Source organism: Vipera ursinii (assembly GCF_947247035.1).
Source record: "Vipera ursinii genome assembly, chromosome: 4".
NCBI classification, from domain to species: domain Eukaryota; kingdom Metazoa; phylum Chordata; class Lepidosauria; order Squamata; family Viperidae; genus Vipera; species Vipera ursinii.
In genome coordinates this window covers 59637861-59662259 of record NC_139514.1, presented here as the reverse complement: position 1 = coordinate 59662259, position 24399 = coordinate 59637861, and the positions used below count along the sequence as shown (strand labels likewise).

At 36.4% G+C, this 24399-nt stretch overlaps 1 protein-coding gene across 1 annotated transcript in view; it reads right to left on the bottom strand.

Annotated features, from left to right (window-relative positions):
* Positions 1–543: 543 nt before the first annotated feature.
* Positions 544–24399, bottom strand: part of RPGR (retinitis pigmentosa GTPase regulator) — a 37851-nt gene continuing 13995 nt past the window's right edge. Inside the window, exons 6-14 of the mRNA XM_083362903.1 lie at positions 22540–22689; positions 21571–21729; positions 16366–16521; positions 14720–14844; positions 8666–8842; positions 7846–8005; positions 6828–6934; positions 5687–5752; positions 544–2827 (exon numbers count right to left, since the gene is read on the bottom strand). Coding sequence (XP_083219029.1) covers positions 686–2827; positions 5687–5752; positions 6828–6934; positions 7846–8005; positions 8666–8842; positions 14720–14844; positions 16366–16521; positions 21571–21729; positions 22540–22689 — 3242 coding nt within the window. The 3' untranslated portion in view covers positions 544–685. The remainder of the gene's footprint in view (positions 2828–5686; positions 5753–6827; positions 6935–7845; positions 8006–8665; positions 8843–14719; positions 14845–16365; positions 16522–21570; positions 21730–22539; positions 22690–24399) is intronic.

Here is a 24399-nt window from a genome sequence, read left to right as displayed (position 1 = left end):
CTGAGGACGACTAAGGAGTCAGAAATGCATCTCAGTTTCCCTTTAATTCTTTGTTAGTAATTTACACACACACACACACACACACACACACACACACACACACACACACACACATATATATATATATATATATATATATATATATATATACACATACACACACATATATATATATACACACATATATATATATATATACATACATCTCAAGGGTATGGCTGACTGATGAAAACAAATAAGTTTGAAATGCATATCAGTCTCCCTTTAATTCTTTGTTAGCAATCTAAAATTTACACAAATATGAGCTGTCACTGTTGTGACTACTGCCTGTGGATGGCCTTCGGTTAGGCCGAAACAGGAAATAAAGATTTGTCCCATGTTTGGGGCCTAGCAAGGTAATCTAAATAGTTAACAAGCATTTAACATATATATATATATATATATATATATATATATATATATATATATATATATATATATGTGTGTGTGTGTGTGTGTGTGTGTGTGTGTGTGTGTGTGTGTGTATGTATACATATGTATATACATATGTATATATATGTATATACTGTATGTGTATGTATGTAAATACACATGCATGCAGACACATTAATGTATTGTATATAGACATTATACTATAGCTTTCTGAAAACGATCTTCGTGTAGAAATTATTTCTAGTCTCCAGGATTACTTTAGCGTCAAGTAATGTGGTAAAACATTGTTCCAAAACTCGTATGTATGCTGAAATCCATTCGCTGCTTGTTTCGGTGTTCTTTTTTCTTTAATGTTTTTTATTTTGATGTTTGTATTTTGCTTTCTCCTTTCATTATTTTCTTTATGTTTTTGACCTTTGGAGCTTTTGGCTACTTTTTCTTCTTTTTTACGCTTAATAATTTCTTTCTCCTCCTCCTCCTCTTCTTCCTCCTCCTCTTCCTCCTCCAGTTCCTTTTCCGTCTCCTCCAGTTCTTCCTCTTCATCTTCTTTCTCCTCCTCCCCCTCTTCTGTCTCCTCCTCCTCTTCCTCCTCCAGTTCCTTCTCCTCCTCATCCTCCTCCAGTTCCTCTTCTTTCTCCTCCTCCCCCTCTTCTGTCTCTTCCTCCTCTTCCTCCTCCAGTTCCTTCTCCTCCTCATCCTCCTCCAGTTCCTCTTCTTTCTCCTCCTCCCCCTCTTCTGTCTCCTCCTCCTCTTCCTCTTCCAGTTCCTTCTCCTCCTCCTCCTCCAGTTCCTCTTCTTTCTCCTCCTCCCCCTCGTCTGTCTCCTCCTCCTCTTCATTGTCCAACTCTTTTTCCTCTTCTTCCTCCTCTTCGCCTTCTTTCTCCTCCTCCTCTGCTATCTCTTCCTCTTCTTCTTCTTCCTCCTCCTCCTCACTTTGTTCTTCCCCTTCAGAAATCTCTGGGTCATTTCCTACCTCTTCATGATCTCCCTCTTCATCTTCTTCCTCTTCTTCACACCCCACACTTTCTTCATCCACTTCTCTTTCAATTTCTCCCTCTTGCTTTTCTTTTCCTTCTTCCTCTCTTTCAGTTTCTTCCTGATCCTGTTCTTCAGGTTCCTCTTCCTTTGTGCTGTTCTCCTCCTTTATCAACATAGCATCACCACTTTCCTCTCCATCTTCACATTCCTCATAATTTTCCTCGTCCTTTTCTACTTCTCCCTCTTTTCTGTTTTCTTTCTCACCTCCCATTTCTTCATTATCTTTTTCCTTCTCCATTTTTTTCGTTTTGCCCTTAATTTGGGCATTCCTGATGTTAGTTTTTTTCCCCTTTTCTTGCTCATATAGGTCCCTTCCCTCTAGCTCTTGCACTTTATTATCTGTGCCATCTTTCTTTTGTCTTATCTGAAAGTTCTCTTCCTCCAGATTCTGCTCACTTTCTGTTTCAGGTTGTAATTCATCATTTTCACTTTCTCCTTCATCACTCTTGGCGTCTATCATAGAATCCACCATGCCTTCTTCACCTGCTTCATTTTCAACTTCCCGTTCTTCAGATTTTTCTTCACAGTCACTTTCTTCGTCTTGTGCTCCATATGTCCTTTCAGCCTCTTCCACACTTACTTCATCTTCTTCATTGCATTGCTCCTTTTTTGGGTTTTCTTCGTGCTCCTGGGTATCCTTCTCCCATGTATCATCCATATTTTTCTTTTCATTTTGCATTTTGTTAACCTTTAAATTTCTCTTTTTTTTACAATCAAGTCGATTGCTTTCCCATTTATTATTTCTGTCTTCTATACTTGTTTCAGTAGTCACATTTTCAAAATTAAATTGGTTTATCTGAAAAACATATGTTGATGACTTATTCGTCGCTTCTTGACTTAAGGAAGATGGCATTCTTACTATTTTTTCTGTAATTCTTTCTTTGTGGTTATATTCTTTTTGTTTTTCACTACTGTTGTTACCTTGCATATATTGATCAGGTTTAGCTTCTACTTTATTTTTCTGATAATCTTTGTGTCGTTTTTCCAGCTGATCATTACTAGAATGGCTGCATAGCACTTCTTGCTGAGTTGGCCCAGAATTTAGTTTGTCAATATTTTTCTTTTTTGTCACTTTAAATTCTTCTTTTACAGTTTGTTGGGTATCATAATTCAATGCAATAATAGAAATCTGTTCGGATTTATTCCCTGAATACTTTTTACGAGGCTTAATTTTCTGCACAAAAGCATCATAGCTACTTTTTTTGGTACAAGAATCTTTTTCAAAACTTTTTGAAGTCAAATACTCTAAAAGAGAAGATGATTTGCCAGATTCTAAGCTCTCTTGAAACTGGATACGATCAGATTCTTTCAACCCACCCTTACCATCAATTTTCAGTTTCATATTCTTATTTTTCTTCTAATCCATGTGAGAAGCAAGGAAAAAAGAAAAAGAAGGAGAGAATTAAGAACAAAGTAAGGGCAAATAAAAAGGCATCAGAAGATGAAAATGGCAGACAATAAAAGAATGGAGAAGAGGCTTAAATATAGCAAAAGCAAAAAATTAAAACAATAACACAAACATCTAAAAAAGCACAGACCACTTTAGACACCCTTACACTCTTTTCTCTGCTTCAGGTTCCTATGCTTTATAATAATAGGCTTTTTGTGGGTTAACAGAGTCAACATAACAGGGTAAATCAGGTTGCAGAAACTATAATGGAATGAAGAATTTGACCTATCCTGGAGGCAAGATAAGTGTTTTTGTGCAAACAGAAGTATTTTTTCACCAAACACCTTAAGTTTTATCGTTATAATCCTCATGTCATATTACAGATGGTCCTCAACTAATAACCAGAATTGGGATTAGAACCGCAGTTGAGCAAAATGGTTGTTAAGCAAGTCACCCATCTGACCATTTCATGAATGATTGCAAACCTGGCACACTTGATTGCAGTTGTTAAATGATCTCCTGGGTCATTAAGTGGAGTAAAAGAGTTACTTGCCAAGCTCAGCTTCCATCCAAGCATAGAAAGGAATTGCTCTGGTGGGCTGCCAACTAGGGTATATGGGATCTGAGCTCCATTTCTTCACCCCTGCTACAGTTCGTCTCCCCTCCACAGATGGAAGAGAATTGTTCTGGTAGACACTCCACCAGATCTGTTTTCTTCCATCCACAGAGGGGAAAAAACTCTTGTGGGGTGGAGAAACAGTTTAAATCACGAAGATCCTAGCTCTGTCCCTACAGCCCACTGGAGGAAATTGTGGGTGTTCCGTCACTGGAGATTTTTAAAAAGAGGCTAGACAGTCACTTGTCTCAGATGGTGTAGGTTTTCCTGCTTGAGCAGGGGGCTGGACTAGAAGGCCTCCAAGGTCCCTTCCAGCTCTACTCTATTCAGTAGTCTCCCTTCTGGGCATGGAGAACTCCTTTGAAGGGCTGTCGAAATGGAGCTCAGATCTTTAGGATTTGACTTCTGGTTTTGCAGCATGGCAGTAGAATTCTTCTCCCCTTGGTAGTAGCCCTTTTGCTTTCAGAGCTGCCTGCCAGGAGGGAATCTCAGCTCCATAGCAGGTAGCAGCAGCTTGCAACCTTTTCTGCCTCTAGGAAGTGCATTTGTGTGTGTGTGCGTGTGTGTGTGTGTGTGTGCATATACATGATATTTTACGACAGTCGGAAGTACCTTACAGGCTGTAAAGCACCTTTTAATCATAATACGGAACAGCTGTTAAGCAGTCATAAGTGGAGAACTACTTGTAAGTACATTCCAGACTTCTTTAAATTTGTTAATCTACAATAGTTGTAAATAGTTGTAAAATTCAGGATTATATGACATTCCAATCTGCTTGCTTATTCTTCAGATTACATTTACATGATACAATTGCCAATTCTCAGATTTTCATTTTTAAAATATACCTGTCTCATTTGTCAGTTATATTGTTCTAGCATGCATATATATACAGTTTCTGCACAAAAGAACTTACGGTACTTTTATTGCACATAGAGAAGTTGGCATGCAAATATTACTATTCGGCAATATTTCTTTTAATATAATACAGGTGGCTTCTAATAGTGGAAGAATTCCATGTTTGCAAGATAATTAGATTATGGACACTGATCTGGGATTTAGGATTCATAAAAAAGTTATTACTGTGTACCTACTCTCCTCCCCATCCTCTGCCCCTGTAAAAAGGTATTTTCCATTATGAAACTAAGTAAAACAATACTTTGAGCCCTGGGCAGTTTAAAATTTTATCAGTATTAACTGAAGACACAGCATGTTCTTAATCCTTTCAGTGACATATCAGGGTTCTCTGATTTAAGATTTTTTTCCCTCTGTAAATTATGCAAATTGCATTCCACTTCTTCTAGCAACTGACTTGTTTTAATCTCTTGGCTGAGGTAAACAAGAAAGTAATTTTCAGCATATAAAATAATACAAAGAAATACTGTAATATTTGTTTTCTCACATTATTGCCAAGGTAAAGCATTAATATAATCTTAAATTGTTATTGTAATATCCGGTAAGCAGAAAAAAATTAAAAAATATACTATCATATCCTACAATATATATTTTCAAAAACAAAATTGTTTTTATCATTTGAATTGATTAAGGTGCATGGTTCAAACTGCTTTCTGAAAATAAAGGTCTACATAATCTGAAGGTTTTAATGCAGAAAAAGTATCCTGAGGCCACTCAAAATTGCTCATCATTTGTTTTGTACAACAATTATTCATTTCAAACATGTAGAATCAAGGTACAGAACTTTGGGGTTGGTAGGATCTCTCTGCTGAAATCCTATCTCCTGTAAATGCATCAGATTGAGAAAAAGATGGTCGCTTATAGCCCTTTTTGCACACAGGGAAGAATGGATTGGTTCCCTTGTTTGTCAAAGATGAGGAAACCATTACTCTCCAACTTTCTCTTGAACGCTTGATCAAAGATGGCAAAGATGATATAAGGCAGGGCTCTTCAAACCTGGCCCTTTTGTGACTTGTGGACTTCAACTCCCAGAATTCCTCAGCCAGACACGCTGGCTGAGGAATTCTGGGAGTTGGTCCACAAATTATAAAAGGGCCAAGTTTGAAGACCCCTGATATAAGGCAAGATGAAAAGAGGGATTATGAGAAAGATGGATTGCACCTGAAATGCCACGGGTAAGTTGTTAAAACCTTTGAGAATGCATTCAACCTGCAGGCTAGTGGTTCCCTGGGTTTCATCTACTGGAACAAAAGCATGAAAAGTAAACAACATGAAATATATATACAATCCAACTATACCTTTTGTTTTTGAACTGGTGCTAATTCTACCAGTTGGTCATTGGGATTTAGTCTCATCACATGGGTCTGAAAAACATTTTTATCTGAGTAGTAATAAAAGCAAGCAATTAAGGTTTACATACATGAAAAATGCTTTTTTACTGGAACATCTCAGATCAGTTTCTGAACAACCAGAAAATAAACAGAATTAGAGAAATGCAGTATAAAGTTCTATTAAATGCCAGGCTATGTTTGTTTTAGCTCAGTCATCATAGATATTTTGACTGAATATTACATCCACAAAATATAACTTTTTAAAGAATGATAGGAAACCAAGATAATTTTTATCGATTATGCAAACTCACATATCTACAATTCCCCTAACCCCCACCCCCAAGCCTGTAGAGTAGATCAGCATATAAATTAAATAAATTATTATTATTAAAACTAGAGAATATGAACAGTCTGTGCCTCTAAACAAGGCCTATTTTTTCTGTAACTTTGAAAGGTATCACCCATTGCTTTCCTAATTCTAAATATTAAATTTACTCAGTTCCTAAAATAAATTTTGTAATAAAATGTTATCTAAGAAAATTCTGAATTTTAAACAGCAACTTTTCACATCTCTTTTTAAAAATATTTTTCCTAGTATAAAATAAACATTACTTTCAATCTAGGTCAGAGACCTAGAATTTTGTAATTATAATTATCAGACACAATCAGTCACAAAATCCCTTGAATCAAGAGGAAAAACTATTCCTTGACTGATTCCCTACAGAAACCCCATTACTGATTATTTTTCCATTCCAGCTTAATACTTTTTTCCTGGAAAAGTTGGCACAGCTAAACAAAACATTACAATGCCTTGTATTTACAGTCTGTAAGAATGTCTATCAGTGTCATATGTGCCAGATCTTTATTTTTTATTTATTTAAATTAAAATTTAATTAATTTTAAATTACCTTGGATATGTTTTGTGTTATTTAATATTAGGAACAGTCAAAGGATTCCAGGTTTTTTTTCTGTTGAACAGTAGTTGACTCAGTACAGTTAGACAGAAATCTGCCACACAATGGTTCTGTTACAAATCAAACACATTTTCCTATTTTGTGTATCTCCAGGTTCTCCCACAGACCTCTTCAACCATTAGTAAATACATTACCATATTTAGGACATCTGTAGTATCACCAAGGGTTCTTTCTTCATTATCATCTGAATCATTATCTGTTGAGCTGTCCTCTGTATCACTATTCTCCTCTTTCTTATCTCCTTTAAAACAAAATATATAATACACTTTGACTCTTTAGGGAGGAAAAAGTTTGTCCTGTTAATACAACGGAAGAAATGGTTTTGTCTCAATATGCAAATGAAGAGAGACAATAAAATACAGTGAAACTTTCTTTCATAGAACTTGACGTGGTAGTTCAAATTACAACATAAACCCGAGATGCAATATTCTCCTGATAGCCACATTTGCTAGACTCACTCCCATCTTAACCCAACGCATGGAGAAAAAATCATGTCCCCTGGTTCTTCCAGAAGGCTATAAGAATAGGGGCCCTCCAGATCAAAGAGCCAGGGGAAGCTGTGGAGAAGGAATGCCTCTAAGGTCACACCAGATGTCAATATTTAAGAAAAGGGACTGGAAGTGCTCATTCTTTCTAACCTAGTGATGCTTTGGTAGAGATAGCCCCACCAATATCTCACTTCAAGATTTTGTCCTGTCCAGGATTTTGTATTATAGTAAAACTCCTTACAAAATAATCCCTGTAAGTATAGGTAGTCCTCAATTTACAACCACACTTGAGCCCCAAATTTCCATTGCTGAGCAAGACAGTTGTTAAGTGAGTTTTGCCTCATTTTACAACTTTTCTTGTCACAGTTGTTAAATAAATCACTGCAGTAGTTAAATTAGTAATAGGGTTATTAAGTGAATCTGGCTTCTTCATTGTGCTTGCTTCTCAGAGGGTCATAAAAGGTGATCACATGATCATGGGACACTGCAACTGTCATAAGTACATGCCAGTTGCCAAGTGTCCTAAGTTTAATCATGTGACCATGGAGATGCTGCAATGGTCATAAGTGTGGAAAACATTCATAGGTCACTTTTTTCAGGGCCATTGTAATTTTGAACGAATGGTTGTAAGTCAAGGACTACTTGTAAACAAAACATAGCTTACCTGTTTCATGATCCATAATGGATTCAGATTCTTTATTTCTATCACTTCTGCCAAGTGGAAGAGTACTGCTAATGACACCTGATGCAGGTTTTAGGGAAGTTTTCCCCAATGGAGGAAGTGTTCGCACCAATCGACCACATTGTTCTGGTGATTTTTCCTTCTAAAAGAGTTAAAAGAAAGCAAAACAGCATTTGTATTAAATTCTTAAAGAATAATATACAGAATATATTAATGATACTAGCCACATTTCAGATTTTGGAACAGGCTCTGTGAATCAAAACTGTTTAATTCCCTTAGAACTTTGGTTGAAATGTTTAAATTATCTGAGCCAGAGTTAATTTACGTATTTAAGATTTAATATAATTAAAACCTTAATTTCAAGATTTAACAAGTTCACAGCACCCTGGAGTACAAATTCAAACTTATAAATTAGAAATAATGTAACCTTTTATTTATTTAAAGAAAGACAAAAAAGAAAATAATTTATTTTTTTATGTGCTGTCATTGTTTTACTTTTATACTGCCCAGGATTGCCCTATCAGGGAGATGGGTGGCATATAAATTTAATAAACAAATAAATATCTCCCTTCCTTCCATTAATTTCAATTAGGGTTTCCAATCTCATTTTGTATTCATTCCTTGAAAGTAACAGACCTATTCTTCCCTCTGATTTCAAGAATTACAATACAAATTCACCATGAAGATGAAACATTTCAATAAAAGTTCCAAAACTTAAAAGACTTTTAAATAATTCTTTTAAATTTTTAAATCTTTTTCACGCACAATTTTTAATAGCCTGCTTGGAACAGTTATTGTGTACCTTCTCTCTCCGTCGCACACGTGCTGAAAACGTTTGCTGAAAGGTGTCTGCATCTCCACCCATTTCGGATACTTTAACAGATAAATTGTGCTCATTTTCTTCTAGTTCATGAATATTATCAGATTTTGTAGGCCTTGGGGTGGCAAAAACCAGCATATGACAACCACCACAGGCAGCCTATAACATAAACATAGTAGATTGCATAATTAGAAGTGCTGCATGCAGGTGGATAACCCCGAACAGAAAAATATTTCCCTGAGTTAGACTTTTTAATAATATCTCAAAACACGTAATACAAAATTAACAAAAATAATTTTTGCACAGAAATTTGAACCAAGATGATCTACCAAACATCCAAAACTAAATGGGAAAAACTACATTATCATGCAAGATTAGATTTATTGATTTTTAAATCAAGCCTGATTTTTTTTTGAAAGACATTATTTTGTTTCATGTTCATTTTCACCAGGATCATTTTCTGCAAAACTTTAGCCAAAGAACCACTGAGAAAAATAGACAAAACTACAAACTTGAATCCTAAGCTTGTTAATATACTCACCTTTGCCTAAAGTGTTCCTACTTCCTAACTGTCTCCTCTAACTACTGCCAATGTTTTAAGAAACAGTGACTATAAGAGAAAATTGAAATAATTGTCATTGTATCTATGCACACTTGACAATGCAATATATATGGGAAAATATTTAATAAAAATATTGTTTAATAGTTAAGAAGAGATGAACTGCATAATGCAATGAGGGGGATTAGTACTTTAATTGATCGCATGCTGCCAAATAGCTTCAGGAGTAGAATCTCATTTTTCTTCTTAGTGTCGGAAGATGAAAAAAGGATGAGCTTGTTGAGGTTACAAGAGGCAGGTGGTTAGATAGTTAGAGACATCTTTCTAACCTCAAATGTTCCCAAAAAACAGATAATTTTATACAAAAGGATGGTGTTCAGCAGAGGAGAAAAAAATTTTGCTTAAAAACTGTAAGTTAGTATATCTGTACATCTGTTAAAATACAATGTAATTGTATGCATATGTACTTAGACATAAATCTCATGCAATTCAATCTCAATAGTCTTGAGAAAAGAAGTACAGATTTCAATTTTGATTTTAAATATAACCAAAGCATATACATTTCAGAAGACAAAAGGACATATTTATGCACGCAGTAGAAAACCATATCTTAGAAGCTTCCTTCAAGATGCATATTCCGTTGAACTATTTTTCACTTCATACTGTCTTTGTTCACAATAAAAGTATACCTCATTCAAATGATTTCCATGTCTTCCAAATTTATATATTCCAACTGAAAAGATTAACATGTAAATGTGATTTGGGGGAAAGAAAAGAAATATAGGGAATTGGAATAAAATATAGCATGTTATCTTATGAATCTGTATCAACATATACATCTCTTTAATGTAAGAGTTTTCCTTAAAGATGGGACTTCCGGTTTGCGTTGTGGTGGGAATGGTCACAGGGAGGCAAGGCTCTGCCTTCTGTGCCCGATTTCACCCTGATTGGGGCCCTAAAAAGGGCCTAAAATTGTCCCAAAGAGGCAATGAAGAAGAGGTATGCCTTGTTGATCACGGAGAGACAGTGGTCTTTCCATTCAATCCAAGGAAAGCCCTCCAAACTGGCAGGGGAAAGACCGGCTACATACCTGTGGCTGGCCATTAGCTGCTGACAACCAGTTTGGAACTGGGTGAGAATATTGATCCTTTCTTTACTATTTTACAACTGATTTTCCTGGGAAAGGCTCCCAAGAAGCTAAAAATCTCCGAATGTAAATGGAAGCGGCGTTTTAATTTTATGGGGGACAGAAACATACAATAATGAAGTGGAAGTAACATAAGCTACAATCTGGATGAATTTGAGAACTGAGGTAACTGTTAAGATTTTCTCATTGAAAAAAATGAGGCTAAATATAAGAAATCAATCCTTTGTTTTAAGAGTAGAAAATGGACTTGGAATGACATTTAGTGGTGGATTTATGCATAGCTTTATAATTTGCTTCCTGGCTGCTTGGTGATTCCTAGCTCGGGAGAACAGCTGGCAATAAAGGAAAATATTTTAGCATACTTATCATCCTGACCTTCTTGGATTATAAATATCTACTGAGCTTGGACTTTTAATTTCAAGAGCCAGAGGGAGTGAAAAAAAAATTTGACCTTGGACTACGCCTGGCTGGGAGAGACTTTTGAGCTGTTTTCAGAGAGGTTGAACATTTTGAAAACTTCAAACATTGTGGATTACAACCTTGTCTGACTGACAATTTTTGGATACTTGAGACAAAGGATCACTATAAAATATTGCTTTCAGGAGTGAACCTATACTTTGGAATCCATTGGATTATAAAGGATAAAGACCAGAAAACTAGTGGAAACTTTGATCTACTCTTACTGAGACTGGTGATATTAGAGAAGACATATCAAACATGTGACGTTGCGCGACATATCAGAGCTTTTTCCCCATTGCTGGCAATGGGGTGGGCATGGTTTCCTGGTGATGCATCCGGTCTGTGGGCTGGCAGTTTGACAACCTTGTACTAGAGGATCTCCAGGAATGATGCCTCAAGAAAAAACAAAACACCTTTCAGAAAGAAATGTATTCTATGCTACAACTAATTCACCAAACAATTGTTGAATGCAAAGAGGACATAAAAAGAAATCATAACGAGACTAAAAACAATTTAGACAACATAAACAAGCAAATCTCCAAATTAAATCTACAACTAGAGAGTTCCTAGATAACAACTACAAAGTATGAACAGATAAACCAGAAATCAGAAGACAAAACAGAGGAAACAGATTTAGAAATGAAAGAGATAAAAGAAGGGAAATATGAATGACTATATACAAACAAAATACTGCAAGACTTAGCTATAACAATGAAAATGCAAAAGACCTTTTACCCCTTAGGTTTGCAAAATATATCTGATGGCAAGGAAGATTTTAAAAAATGGAATACAGAGCTGTTAGGGGAAATGTCACAACTTGGGAGACAGGGAATGAAAACAGAAATGGAGGGAGAAAGGAACTGGGAGTTGTTTAAGGAATATAAATGGGTGGAATTCTCCCCCCAAAATACCCTACTTAAACTGTCTTCTTCATGCCAAGAAATTTTTACAAGAATAGCAAGAAAATTCCTGGCGATCCAATTGCCCGGGCTTGGAAAGCTACTTGGCAAAGAAAGTAAGTGAGAGTCAGATTTAAAAAACAGAAGATTTGACCTTTTAGAGGGGACATTATATGTTTAAATACTTGTTTGAATAAGATTAAAAGAACGGCTGACCCTTATATATAATTAGACTTTTATAATGAAAGATATGATTTAGAACTAAGATAACATTTTTTTCTTTTTCTTTTGAAATGGGTAATATGAAGATATGAGGATTGATATGAATAAAGCTTTTAGCTACATAAATGTAATTAATATTGAGAAAGTCATAATTGATAGATTTCAAATACTGATGGGAAATCAAACCTTAACAAGAGCACAAAAAACAGGATATTGATTAATGAATTGACACTATTGATTTATGAACTGATATTATTTGTATATTAGTAAAATATAATGAAGATGCTTATATTTAACTCCATATACATTAATAGTACCAAAAATTGTAACTGTGTAATGAGGAAAAAATGGAAATATGAAGGAGGATCAAGGAAAAAATACTGGATTGTGTAGCATTGAACAGATTTATATTGAAAAAGTCAAAGTTAAATATTTGAACCCAGACAACATATTGTTTACTAAGCACTAAAGACTGTAATTCTTAAAAATTAATAAAACTTTTTTTTATAAAAAAAATAGTTTTCCTTAAAGATGATTCATAGAACAAACATTTCCTAAAATGGGCTTCATACATTTAAAAAAATCCACCTCCCAATTGTAGAGTATAGAATTAGGGGAACATCTTACCATATATAGTAACTTTGTGATAGGTTTACATTTCTTTGGGAAGAAGTTTTAAGGAAATAGAACAAATTGCACAACAAATAAATAGTACTCCTTAGCTGGCATTATTGAATTTGTTGTAACACTAGTCTACAAATTTTGGGAAATAATTGACCTCTGAGATAAAATGTATTAATTCTTACATATTTTGTTTAGACGAATTAGAAAACAGGTGGTAAAGATGCTGGTTGGCTAAAGTTTTCAAGATATTTCACAATAAAGATTTACACAGGCGAGTATGTTTGCCTACAAGGGAGGGTGGTGTCTAATGATCATGATGCCTCATAACTTCACAACAAAGTATGGTAGAACAATGAAAATGGTACCACATGGAAGTGTATAAATTTATTTCCACTTTGAGACTTACGATTATTACTCAACTGTAATTTATTGTTTTTTTATTGCAAGGCACATTTGTCTTGATCAAATCTATGCATCATACAGTTACATCCGGTGTCTTGTGAAAGCGTCATTGTCTAACATTTCCAAGGAACAGTTGCGTGATATTTTCCCTCAAAAGCCAAGATGCCTCAAAACTGTGTAAATTATGCAGATAACTTCTGCTACATTTGTGGTGAGGTTACATTTGCACCTCAAAAGTGTAATATGACAGCAGTGGTAAAAAAAAGCATACCACCTATGTTTTGGATGCAAAATACGGGATCAGGACAAGAGTTGGGCCCGTCATTATTGTTGCATTACATGTGAAACTTATCAGCATTATTGGCTAAAGAAGAAGAAAAAGTCCATGCCTTTCACAGTCCCAATGGTGTGGAGGGAACCCACCAATCATAGTAGCGACTGCTATTTTTGCATGGTTCCTCCAATTGCAAAAGGGATCTCTAGAAAGAAGAAGTGGATCATGGAATATCCAAACATTCCATCCACAATGTGTCCTGTACCCCATGGTGAGGACTTGCCAATTCCAGATTCACCAGAATCCTACTCTGATGATGATAAAGATGATGAGCAGGATGCAACTGATCCGGGGGTGTTACTAGACCCAAACCTTAGCCCACTGTATGCTCCTCCTGAACCACATCTAATTTCACAGAGTGAATTAAATGACCGGGTCTGGGATTTGGAATTGCCTAAGAGTAAGGCAGAGCTACTGGGCTCCAGATTACAATAGTGGAACCTCTTGCAGAGTGAAAAAGCATGAAAATGTTACATGGAAAACCAATGAATAAATGGAAAGTTATGTTATTAGTATCAATAAAAAGATAAATTTATAATGATTGGTGTGGCACCATTAACATTGCTATATCACATTTTGCAGAAAAGTTATAATTGCACATCCCCCTTGTAATTTTGAATTATTTTGATGCAATTTTGACCTGAAGCTGTATCTTGGAAACAGGAGCCAATTAATACTCAGGACTTAATTTTCCTTTATTAGTGACCCAATTCTGGTAAAATTTGGCTACTTTCATTTCCAAGGCTTTCTCCTTGTAGACCAGTGTAATCATTAAATAAAAATGTAATATGCAGCCTTAGTGGAATATTTAATGGCTGCAATTCATAAAATTGGGTTGCTATATTTTTGAAAGATCTGATTGGAGCTGGTGCAGATGACTAAAATTTATGGGTATGGGATATTTTGTTACAGAATTTTTTTTCAGACAATATAGTGAGTTAAAAAAACAAGCTAAAATGAACAATTATGGACTAGTCCATGTTTATTGAAGTAATTAACAAAAGAAGTATCAATCCACATCATCCAAAGTTATAAGAAAATATTGGAAATATATCATTCTTTCACAATACTTTGAAAATATCTTTCAAATAATATAAGTGAATGAAAAGTTTGTATGGAAATGAAATATTTATTATGCCACTTTTTCTTCTTTTTCTTATCATTGCATGCTATAATGTTTTTATTTGGATAACATTAAATCAATTTTTTTAATGTAAATAAAATGTAGACTAAAATGTAAAGATGGAATGATGAATAAAATTATACTTAATGATTTCAGAGCTCATCCATAATAAAAAATAAATGAAGCATAATACTATTTTTAAATAATCAGATATTTTAAATGTCAGATGATACTTATTTCAAAGCATAAATAGGAAACTGAACTTACCAAATGTACAGTAAACCTCAAAAAATTGGAACATAATGTAGGTACAAACTGATTTGTGTAATTTTCTTTCCCAAGTCCTAATTTGCCATGCCGTCCATCGCCAAAAGTATACATAAGACCATTCTCTAAGTACAAAGAAACATGTTAATACCTCAGCCTGTAGACAAAACTGTTATTCTAGCAGCAATTCTATACTTTAGAATTTCAACATGTAAAATAGGCTTTTCATTAGAAGTTCATCTTCTGTTTTCATTTTCAAATCTTTATTGATTAGCCCTTGGGCCATATCAAAGTGCAAAGTTCCAGCAACAAATTGTTACTAATATTTGATGGAATTTGATAAAATACAATTTAAAATGGAATTAAAATAAAATACAATTTAAGATGAAATAGTAATAAAATACAATCTAAAATAAAATTGTAATAATGTACAATAATTTAAGGTATAGATAAAATATGATAACATTATATTTCGGAGTCGCCCTTGCAATCTACCCCAATCAGTCCCACATATGCAGATCTCAAACCGGATCATTTTGTTTAAGTACTGTGCTACGTTAAATGTTATTTTCAAGTTCTGGCCGGACATAAAGTAAGTTATTTTGATATGGGCATCCCAATGGGTCATTCATTTGGTATATAGACCAAGATACTTGTCTCTCACCCTCTTATACAGGCAACAGTCAAATAGGATGTGAGCCAGGTCCTCTACCTCTGCCGCTCCGCAAATGCAGAGACATTCATTGTACGGTATAGCATGAAATCTCCCATATCTGACCATTGTGTCAAGCTGTTCGAATCTTGCTCTCGTAAATATCTCCCTAAGATGTTTTGGGAGTTGCAACTTCAAATAACTGTCTACTTGAAAAGTATGTTTGTATTTACTCAGCCATTTCAAGTTACCCACCTTACTAAGGATAGCTATATCAGTTTGTGCTTCTATAGCCTTAATTCTTTGGGCAACTCTTTTTTTAGATTGTTCTCCTGTTACACAAGAGACAGGAAGGCCACAGCGTCTTACAAAATTTGTTAGTTTGGTGATCCAGGAGATTTGTGATTGTAGTTTTATTTGCTCTAGAAGGCATAATTTGGGGAGTCTATCAGTCTCCATTTCATTAACTTTGCACCAGTAGTTATAAGCTCTAATTTTAGATAATGACTAAATTGTATGAATTCCCAATTCAGCTCTAACTGCTGCAGCAGATGTTCTTGGATCTACACCCAAAATACATCTCAAATGCTGGGACTGTGTTTTCATTTTCAATAAAAGTTTATACATCTTAGCAATAATATGATTATCATTTGTACTGCCTCTGTTTCTGATTTGGAGAGAAATCACAATTTGCCATATTCACATTTAAAACCAATTTGTTGTTTTCAGACTAACGAAACATATGGGAAAATCTGAACCTATGAGAAAGCAGTTGCAACACTGAGTGATTAACCCAGGCCACTATCCCAATGCAAACCCATTGGTTAACAATTACATGTGAACTTAGTCACCTTTTTTTTAAAAAAATGCTTAAATTAACAATAAAACTATTGCTTTGAAATCTATTTAGGACTATGAAGATATATTGACCTTTAACATCATAAAACACTTACGTACACTGCAAATGAAGCACCAGAGTTAACATCATGCATACCTGTTATTAAAGCTGTGTGGTTTTCTCCACTTGCAATGTTACAGATTTTATCCTTTCCCAGATGATTTACCATCTTTGGTTCAGCAGTTTCAAAGATAAATGTACCAAGTCCAAGTTGTCCATATTGACCTAGGCCAAAGGTATAAATCTCTCCCCCTGAAAATTGCACATGAAATTATTATTCTAGTCACAAATGTCATTTTCAAACAATCAGGGTGTTATAGCAGAGCTTGTTAACATAAACTCGTTAGCAAATAAAAGCAAATTCAGATTAGTATCTATACTGATTATTGTATAAAAAGAAATGTAGTTAGCCCATCCCACTTCCATTGCAAAATGTATCAGGATTATCAACATGACAAGATATGTCTTGTGCAAGAAGAAAAAAAGCTACAGTGGATCTAGATCAGAAGTGTCAAACTGCCGGCCTATGGGCCGGATGCGTCATGTGGAAGCCGTGCCCACCCTATTGCCAGCAATGGCAAAACTGTCCCGATATGTTTTGCATGATGTTACATGACGTTGCGAGTTTGACATGTTACTCCAGCTTTCTTCTCTACTGCAAGTGGACAGATATTATAAGACACATAAACTTGTTTCTCATAGTACCCAATAAGTTTCTAGGAAAAGCACGTAAGCAGAATATAACAGCAACAGCATTTAAAATCTGCCTCATTGATGCTGCAGAAATAAAATTCCTTACCTGGGATTTCTGCTTCCCACTTAATGACCTGAGTGTCTCAGATTACAACTACACCTGGGACTGGGATACTAAGTGATTTGGTAATGTGAAGTTGTACTTTATGACTGCATCACCTAGCAACAGCAATCCTGTTCTCAATTATCATAACTTGTACATCAACTCCTTGTTTAGCAGCTATTGTTTTGCGAATATTTTCAAATATAAAGGCAAGTATTAAAAAAAAATTTCTGACCGAAGCATACATTTACAACCAATTTATTTTCCAGATTACTTTTTATTCTGCCTCTTATTTTTTTTTAAAAATAACTCAAGGAGGAAAGCAAAGATAATGCTGCATTTGGTTAATCCTAGGCAGTGGGCCTTTTCTGATGTGGCACCTGCATTGTAGAATTCTGTAGAATTCTGGAATACGTTATTTTTAACACTTCTCCATCTATTATTTTCTTTTTCTATGCTTTTAAAAACAATTATTATATAATGGTTTTAATTTAGATTATAATTGTTTTATATGCACACTGTTTATGGGATTGTATGTGCTGCCCAGAATCACCATTCATGAAATGGGTAGCCATAGGAATTTGATTAATAGCTAAATAAATGATCTTCCTCCTCCATTTTCTCCACAACAGCAACCTTGTACGGTAGGTCGGGCTGATAGAGAATGACTGGCTAAGGTCACCCAGCTGGCTTTCATGCCAAAGGAAGGACTAGAAATCACAGTCTCCTGGTTTCTAGATCAACATTTTAACTACAGGTTAACATCATGAGTTATGGCAATTTAGCCCAACATTTATGTTGCTAAGTGAAACATTTGTTAAGTGAGTTTTGCCCCCTTTTACAACCTTTCTTGCCACAGTTGTTAAGTGAATCATTGCAGTTGTTATGTTAATGACACAGTTGCTAAGTGAATCTGGCTTTCCCATTGACTTTGCTTGTCAGAAGGTCTCAAAAGCTGATCACATGACCCCAGGACATTGCAACTGTCGTAAGCATCTGAATTTTGATCATGTGACCATGGAGATGCTGCAACAGTCGTAAGTGTGAAAAACAGTCATAAGTCACTTTTTTCAGTGCCTTTGTAACTTTGAACGGTCACTAAATGTTGTAAGTCGAGGACTACCTGTACTACACCAGCAAAAGTCTTCAGGCTGAAACTGATTAAAGTCTGGTCAGTTTAAGGCATCAGCAGAGCTGGTCAGAGGGTGCTACTACTAATAATTAAGGTCAGAAAACTCAACAGTTAGCACTTTTTAGGGAAACACTGAGCTGTGGAGAAAAGCAACTCAGGAAGAGATAGTTTGTTGACGTAGGGGAGTGAGGAGCAATGGGCTAATCATGGAAATGTTGATAGGTGGATCCCCATTCCTTTGCTGGACAGGACGGGCTGCCAATCAGAGTGCTGTAAACCGGATAGAGCAAACCAATCAGAGCTAGGAGGAGGATACTGCTCAGAGACCTTGACTGCAAAACAGAGAGTGGAAATAATAGTGCGCATGCGCACAAAAGCCCCTTCCTCTTTTTCCTTAAGGGAAAAATGACGCAGACACGAGAATGGATGAGCGCATGCGCAGAGGTGGCTCGTCTCTCACCAGTCTGTTCCTACGGAGAAGGCCTATTTCACGGGCACCAATTTGTTGCCAGCTTTTCTTTTTGCATAGCACCTTTAAAACTCGCTATGGGTTTACACCCTATGAGGCAGTACAAAAGGGGGGGGAAAGTGAGTCAGGCACAGGAGAGAACTTTGTCCGAATAAAATGGCAGCAACTACCTCTCTTTGATGTTCAGCTTACAATGTGTTAAGAGATATGTGAGTACAGGTAGCCCCCCACTTACAATCTTTGTTTAGTGACTGTTCAAAGTTATAATGGCACTGAAAAAGTGACTTACAACCTGTCCTTGCACCCACAACCATCACAGCAACCCCATGGTCACCTGATCAAAAGTTGGGCACTCTTGACTTCCGGTGGCTCCGCGGCGACGGAGGGAGCCTTCCCGGGCTGCCCGCGGCTCAGCTGGTGTTTTTTCGCCCGAAACAGCGCCGATCAGCTGTTCGGGCGAATCTGAAGCCCCCTCCTCGGGAGAAGAGGAGGAGGTGAGCCCCCAGGTGGGGGTTGAGTTCTCCGGGGCCGCCTGAGCTTGGAGCTTGGGCGGCTGAAGGATTGAACTCCCCCGTAGCCTGGGCTGCTCCCAGCTGGCTAGCGCCTCTGCTCCGGACTTCATGGAGCAGAGCCAGGCGTCTGCGACCATCCCTGCTTGAAGGAGAGACTATGAAAGGGAAAGAGCAGGCAGAGCAGTACAAGAGGGAAAGATGAAGAGATGAAGAAGATTTTATTTTACTCTCAAGCTTGATGGACTTTGCTTAAAACTTAAAGTGAAAGTGCGTCACAATTGTAAGTAAAAGATGGCGGCTAAACCTCCCCCTAGAACTTTTCGGAGTGCTGGAAATTCTCCGGTGCAACAACAATCATTGCTGCAGGCGTTGCATTCTCCTGATGTATTGACATCGAAGGATCTTGAAAAACATACCCAGTTAATTTTGGAGTCAATGGGTGTTAAATTTCTACAGATGGAGGAGAAATTGGAGAAATTGGAGCAGAGAATGGAAGAAAGGATGGAACAGAAACTTAGAGAAATGAAGGTAGACATTTTGTCCTCAGTGCAAAAAGTTGCTAAATGTGTGGAGGTGCTGGATGATCAAGTGCAAGATTTGATTCAAAAGAATGCTTTATTAGAAGCAAAAGTATTGGAAATTGAAGATTTAAAAGACAAAATCGACAGTGAACAGAGCTTGGCTCAATTTTACCAGATGCAGTTTGCTGTGAGAATTAGAGGCCTAAAAGAGAATATTAAGGAAGATTTAAAGCAGCTGGTTTCTGAGGCTTTTGAGGGAGTATTGAACCATCCAGCATCTGAATTAAAACAAGGTATGGACAAAGTGTTTCGTGTGAATTCGTGGATTGCTAAACAGAGAAAGTTGCCTAGAGATGTGGTGGTTTATTTTGTAAAAAGGGAAATTAGAGATGAAGTTATACAAGCTGCCTACGATACCAAAGTTGTGATTGCTGGTCAACAAGTTTTGGTTCTAAAAGAAATTCCTCCAAAGATTTTAAAGAGAAGGAAGGATTTTATATTTCTTGTGCAAGAGCTCAAGCAAAGAGATATAAGGTTCAGATGGGAGATCCCAGCTGGGTTGAGCTTCATGTATGATGGCAAAAGGTACTGTTTGAGTAATGTGAAGCAAGCGCATGATTTTTATAATAATGTCTTGAAAGTAACCCCATCAACACTTCTGGAAGCTGCAGAGGGATCTGGAGAAGGAGAACATCAAGAGGATGAAGATGCACAGATAGACGAGAAGGGTACAGGAGGAGTTCAAGCTGCAACTCTTTTGGATGATCTTAGAGAACAGAGGGTGACGCGTGCTGCCTTAAAACGCTCAAAAAAGGAAAAAAAATAAGATCAGTAGAAATCTATGGAACTTCCACAAAATATTTATAGTTAAGTGGTAGTTGTGTTTTTTTTAAAAAAAAAAAAAAAAAAAAAAAAAAAAAAAAAGTTTTGGGATGCTATGTATGGTAATAGATATTTTTTTTTTTAATTTGGAATTAATGGACAACTTACTACAGAGGAAGAGGAAGAAAGTTTTGTGGGTTAATGTGGGTTAATTTGTGTAAGAACTATTTATTAATGTGCAAATGAGAATATGTTAAGGTAATAGTGAATTGTGGAAGAATATAGATGGGAATGATGCTAGTTTTCTTTTATTTTAGTTTTTTATATATATTTAGTATTATTAAGGATTGGTTTACTATATACAAGCTAGAGAGTGATGGATTTTAGAGTTTATAATTGTTAGTATATGATTGTTTATGATTGCCTTTTAGATATATACCTTGTATTTTGCTCTGGGAAGTCGGGGGGGGGAGGGGGGAGGAGGGGAAGTGGAGGGGGGGAGGTAGGGGAGGGAGGAGGGGGAGGGGGAGGGGGGGAGATAGGGGGGAGGTAGGGAGGGGAGGAGGGCGGGGGAAGGTGGGTTTTTTTTAAAGGAAAATTGTATTTTATAAAACTTTTCAATAAAAAAAAAAAAAAAAAAAAAAAAAAAAAGTTGGGCACTCTTCAACCAGCATATATTTATGACAGTTGCAGTCCTGGGGTCACGTGATCACCTTTTATTATACTCAGTCAAAGTCCCTCTGTGAGGGAGATGGACGGTTCAAAATGTGGAAAAATAAATAACGTTGCAACCTTCCCAGCTGACATGCAAAGGGGAAGTTGAGTCACTTAACAACCACATGATTCACTCAACAACTGCAATGATTCACTTAACAGTCATATAAAATTGGGCACAACTCACTTAGCAACCATCTTGCTTAGCAACGGAAATTCGAGTCCCAAATGTGGTTATAAGATGAAGTCTACTTATCGTAATTTGTTCAGAGTGGCAAGTATGAACACCAATTATATACTAGAAAGCAACAGAAAAAATATTGAAGCATATATACCAGCCAGCGCTACCGTATGTCCTCCTCCACAGGCAACCTTATTAACTTTACTTGGAATTCCAGAAACAAGCTGTGGGACTCTATTGTCTTTCAGTTGTTCAAGTGTCAAACCTAGTTTCCCATTGTCAGACTCCCCAAAAGTATAAAGTTCTCCATCACCTATAAAAAACAAGGTAGGAACATTAAGATTCATGACACAAGGAGGAAAGGCATTCATTTGTGGAATATTTTGTGCAAACTTTCTTTGTTATACTTGCATCTTCTGAACTACGGCTAACTTCAACTTTTTGAAAAATAAATCATGCAATGCTCAGCATCACAAATGCTTTTCTGGAGAGATCAATTGGCAAAGAGGAATTCCTTCATCAGGAAGATCAACAGATAGAAATTTACAAACATCAAGAACCATTGACACTATGGAAGTACCTGGAAACTCTGTGAATGCGATTCTTCCAATAGGTATTGCCAAATTCTGAAGCAGAATATCAAGGAGTGGGGGGGGGGAATGTAAAATAATAGCTTTGGGTCTTTTAGATCCAAGGATTTTTTTTTATTTCTTGGGAAACCTCTAAATCAGATTTCCAGTCTATTATCCTCTGGTGCAGGCATGTCAAACTGGGGTGGGTGCGGTTTCAGTATGATGCATCTGGCCTGCAGGCTGGCAGTTTGACATGCCTGCTCTAGAGCTTGCATTAATAATACACTATCTGTGAAACTAGAGGACGTTGGAAAAAAATCAAGGTAGCAGAGATGCAAAAAGATGGCTGCTTTATGGTCTTGATTGACACAAACTATTAGGACATTGCAAATGGTAGAAAAATATTACCTTTACTCAACCCTCTTAGCCCATTTAAGATTGCTGTAAAAGTGATTGATGCACCACTTGATCAGCACCATATTTCATGGCAAATACAGAATTTCAAGCAACATTATTGGATTTTGAACATACGTAAGTAATTTTACACTTACATGTTATTAAGGCAGAATGGTAATATCCACAAGAGATCCAGAAAACAGGTTTCCCAACATCCACTTGATGAGGAACACATACATTAGCTTCATTACCCAAGCCTATTTGGCCTTCAGAATTATCTCCCCACATAAAAAGTTGTCCATCCTCTTAAAAATAAGAAAGATTATTATTGTAAAAAAATTCCAAATTATTTAAAGAAGCAAAGCCTAAGGAAATGAGGTTTAAAGCTATGGAAACTAGAGAAGAAACTTACAGTATAGAAGGAGAGAGAAGATTCAGAAACAACAATAAAAGTTCCCATTTTGTGTATTATCTCAGTCAGTGAGTTACATTTGAAGGATAACTGCAAATTATGAGTTTTCCCTCTCTGAAATTATTTCTCTCTTACATCAGATAAAATTTAAATGAATTTTACAAAAAAGGATACAATATTTAGAAGCATTTCTCTTATAACTAAGACACTGGGGTGGTGACTACATTAAGTTATTCAAAATCTTGTGAAGATCCTACTACAGGGTATACTCAAACTGCTTTATTTGAAAAAGAGTTCATTCAGGTTGGAGAAAACATTAAATGGATTTGAGATTTTTTTTTTCTTGCATTTTAAAAGCCAGGTCAACACTTAAAGCAGATGTAAATTTGTTAGCATACATGAATTGTGCTAACCTTATTGTTTCACATGCATAATTCAGTGACATCTTCTGTATTATGGCAGGGGAGATATATTAGGGATATAGTGTTACACAGAACAACAGAAGAAAAGGATTTAGGTTTGCTCATTGCAGATAACTGCAAAATAAGTAAACAGTGTGTCCAGACAGCTGTGAAGGCAAACAAAATTCTGGGTTGTATCACTAGAGGGATTCACCAGCAGGAAAAAGGAAGTGTGAATCCTGCTAAATAGGACTTTAGTCAAACCCTGTTTAGAATAATTTGTCCATATTAAAAAAAGATTTTAATAAGACTGAGTGAGTCCAGAGACAGGCAACAAAAATGGTGCAAGGTTTGAGGGACAAAACGTATCAGGAGAGACTGGAGGAACTGAATATGTACAGCTTAAGAGTAGGGATCCCCAATCCCTGGGCTGCAGCCCAGTACCAGGCTGAGGCCTGTTTGGAACCAGACTGTGCAAGCAGCGGGCAAGTGCATGTGCGTAGCTCCAGTTGCATGAGCTGCAAATGGAGCTGCATGTGCGAGTGCACTCACCCGCTGCTCACACAGAACCATTTTCTTTCTCCCTCTACTGTTGCCAGTCTGCAAAGCCGGAAAGGTTGGGGACCGCTGGCCTGGGGGACCGAAGGGAAAGAGTGTGTGTGTGTGTGTGTGTGTGTGTGTAGGACATGATTGAAACCTTTAAATATATTAAGGGTTTGAATAAGTTCAAGAGGGCAGTATTTTCAATATTAAGCAAAAATCAAGAACATAGGGACATAATGTCAAAATGACAGGAAGTTCAAAAGTAATATTAGAAAGTATTACTTCATAGAAATAGTGGAAGTTTGGAACCAATTTCCAGCAGAGGTAGTGGGTCAGTCATCTGTAACTGAGTTTAAACATGCTTGGGATAAGCACACATCCATCATCCAACAAAAAATAAAATAAAAGCAAAACAAAAAAGGAAAAAAAACCCTCAAAGGACAGACACAATGGACCATTAGGTCTTTTTCTGCTGTCAGTTTTCTATGTTTTTATGTATTCATGGACATTACTTAGAAAACTGTAAGGATGCTTTAGACTCCACTACAAAATGTCCTTGTTAACCTGCAATGGTCTCACTTTTGTTCCAGCTGGGAGGAAAATGAATTGTTTGCTTATATCCAAATTACCATTTTAAGCCATTTCATGGTCTTTAGAAT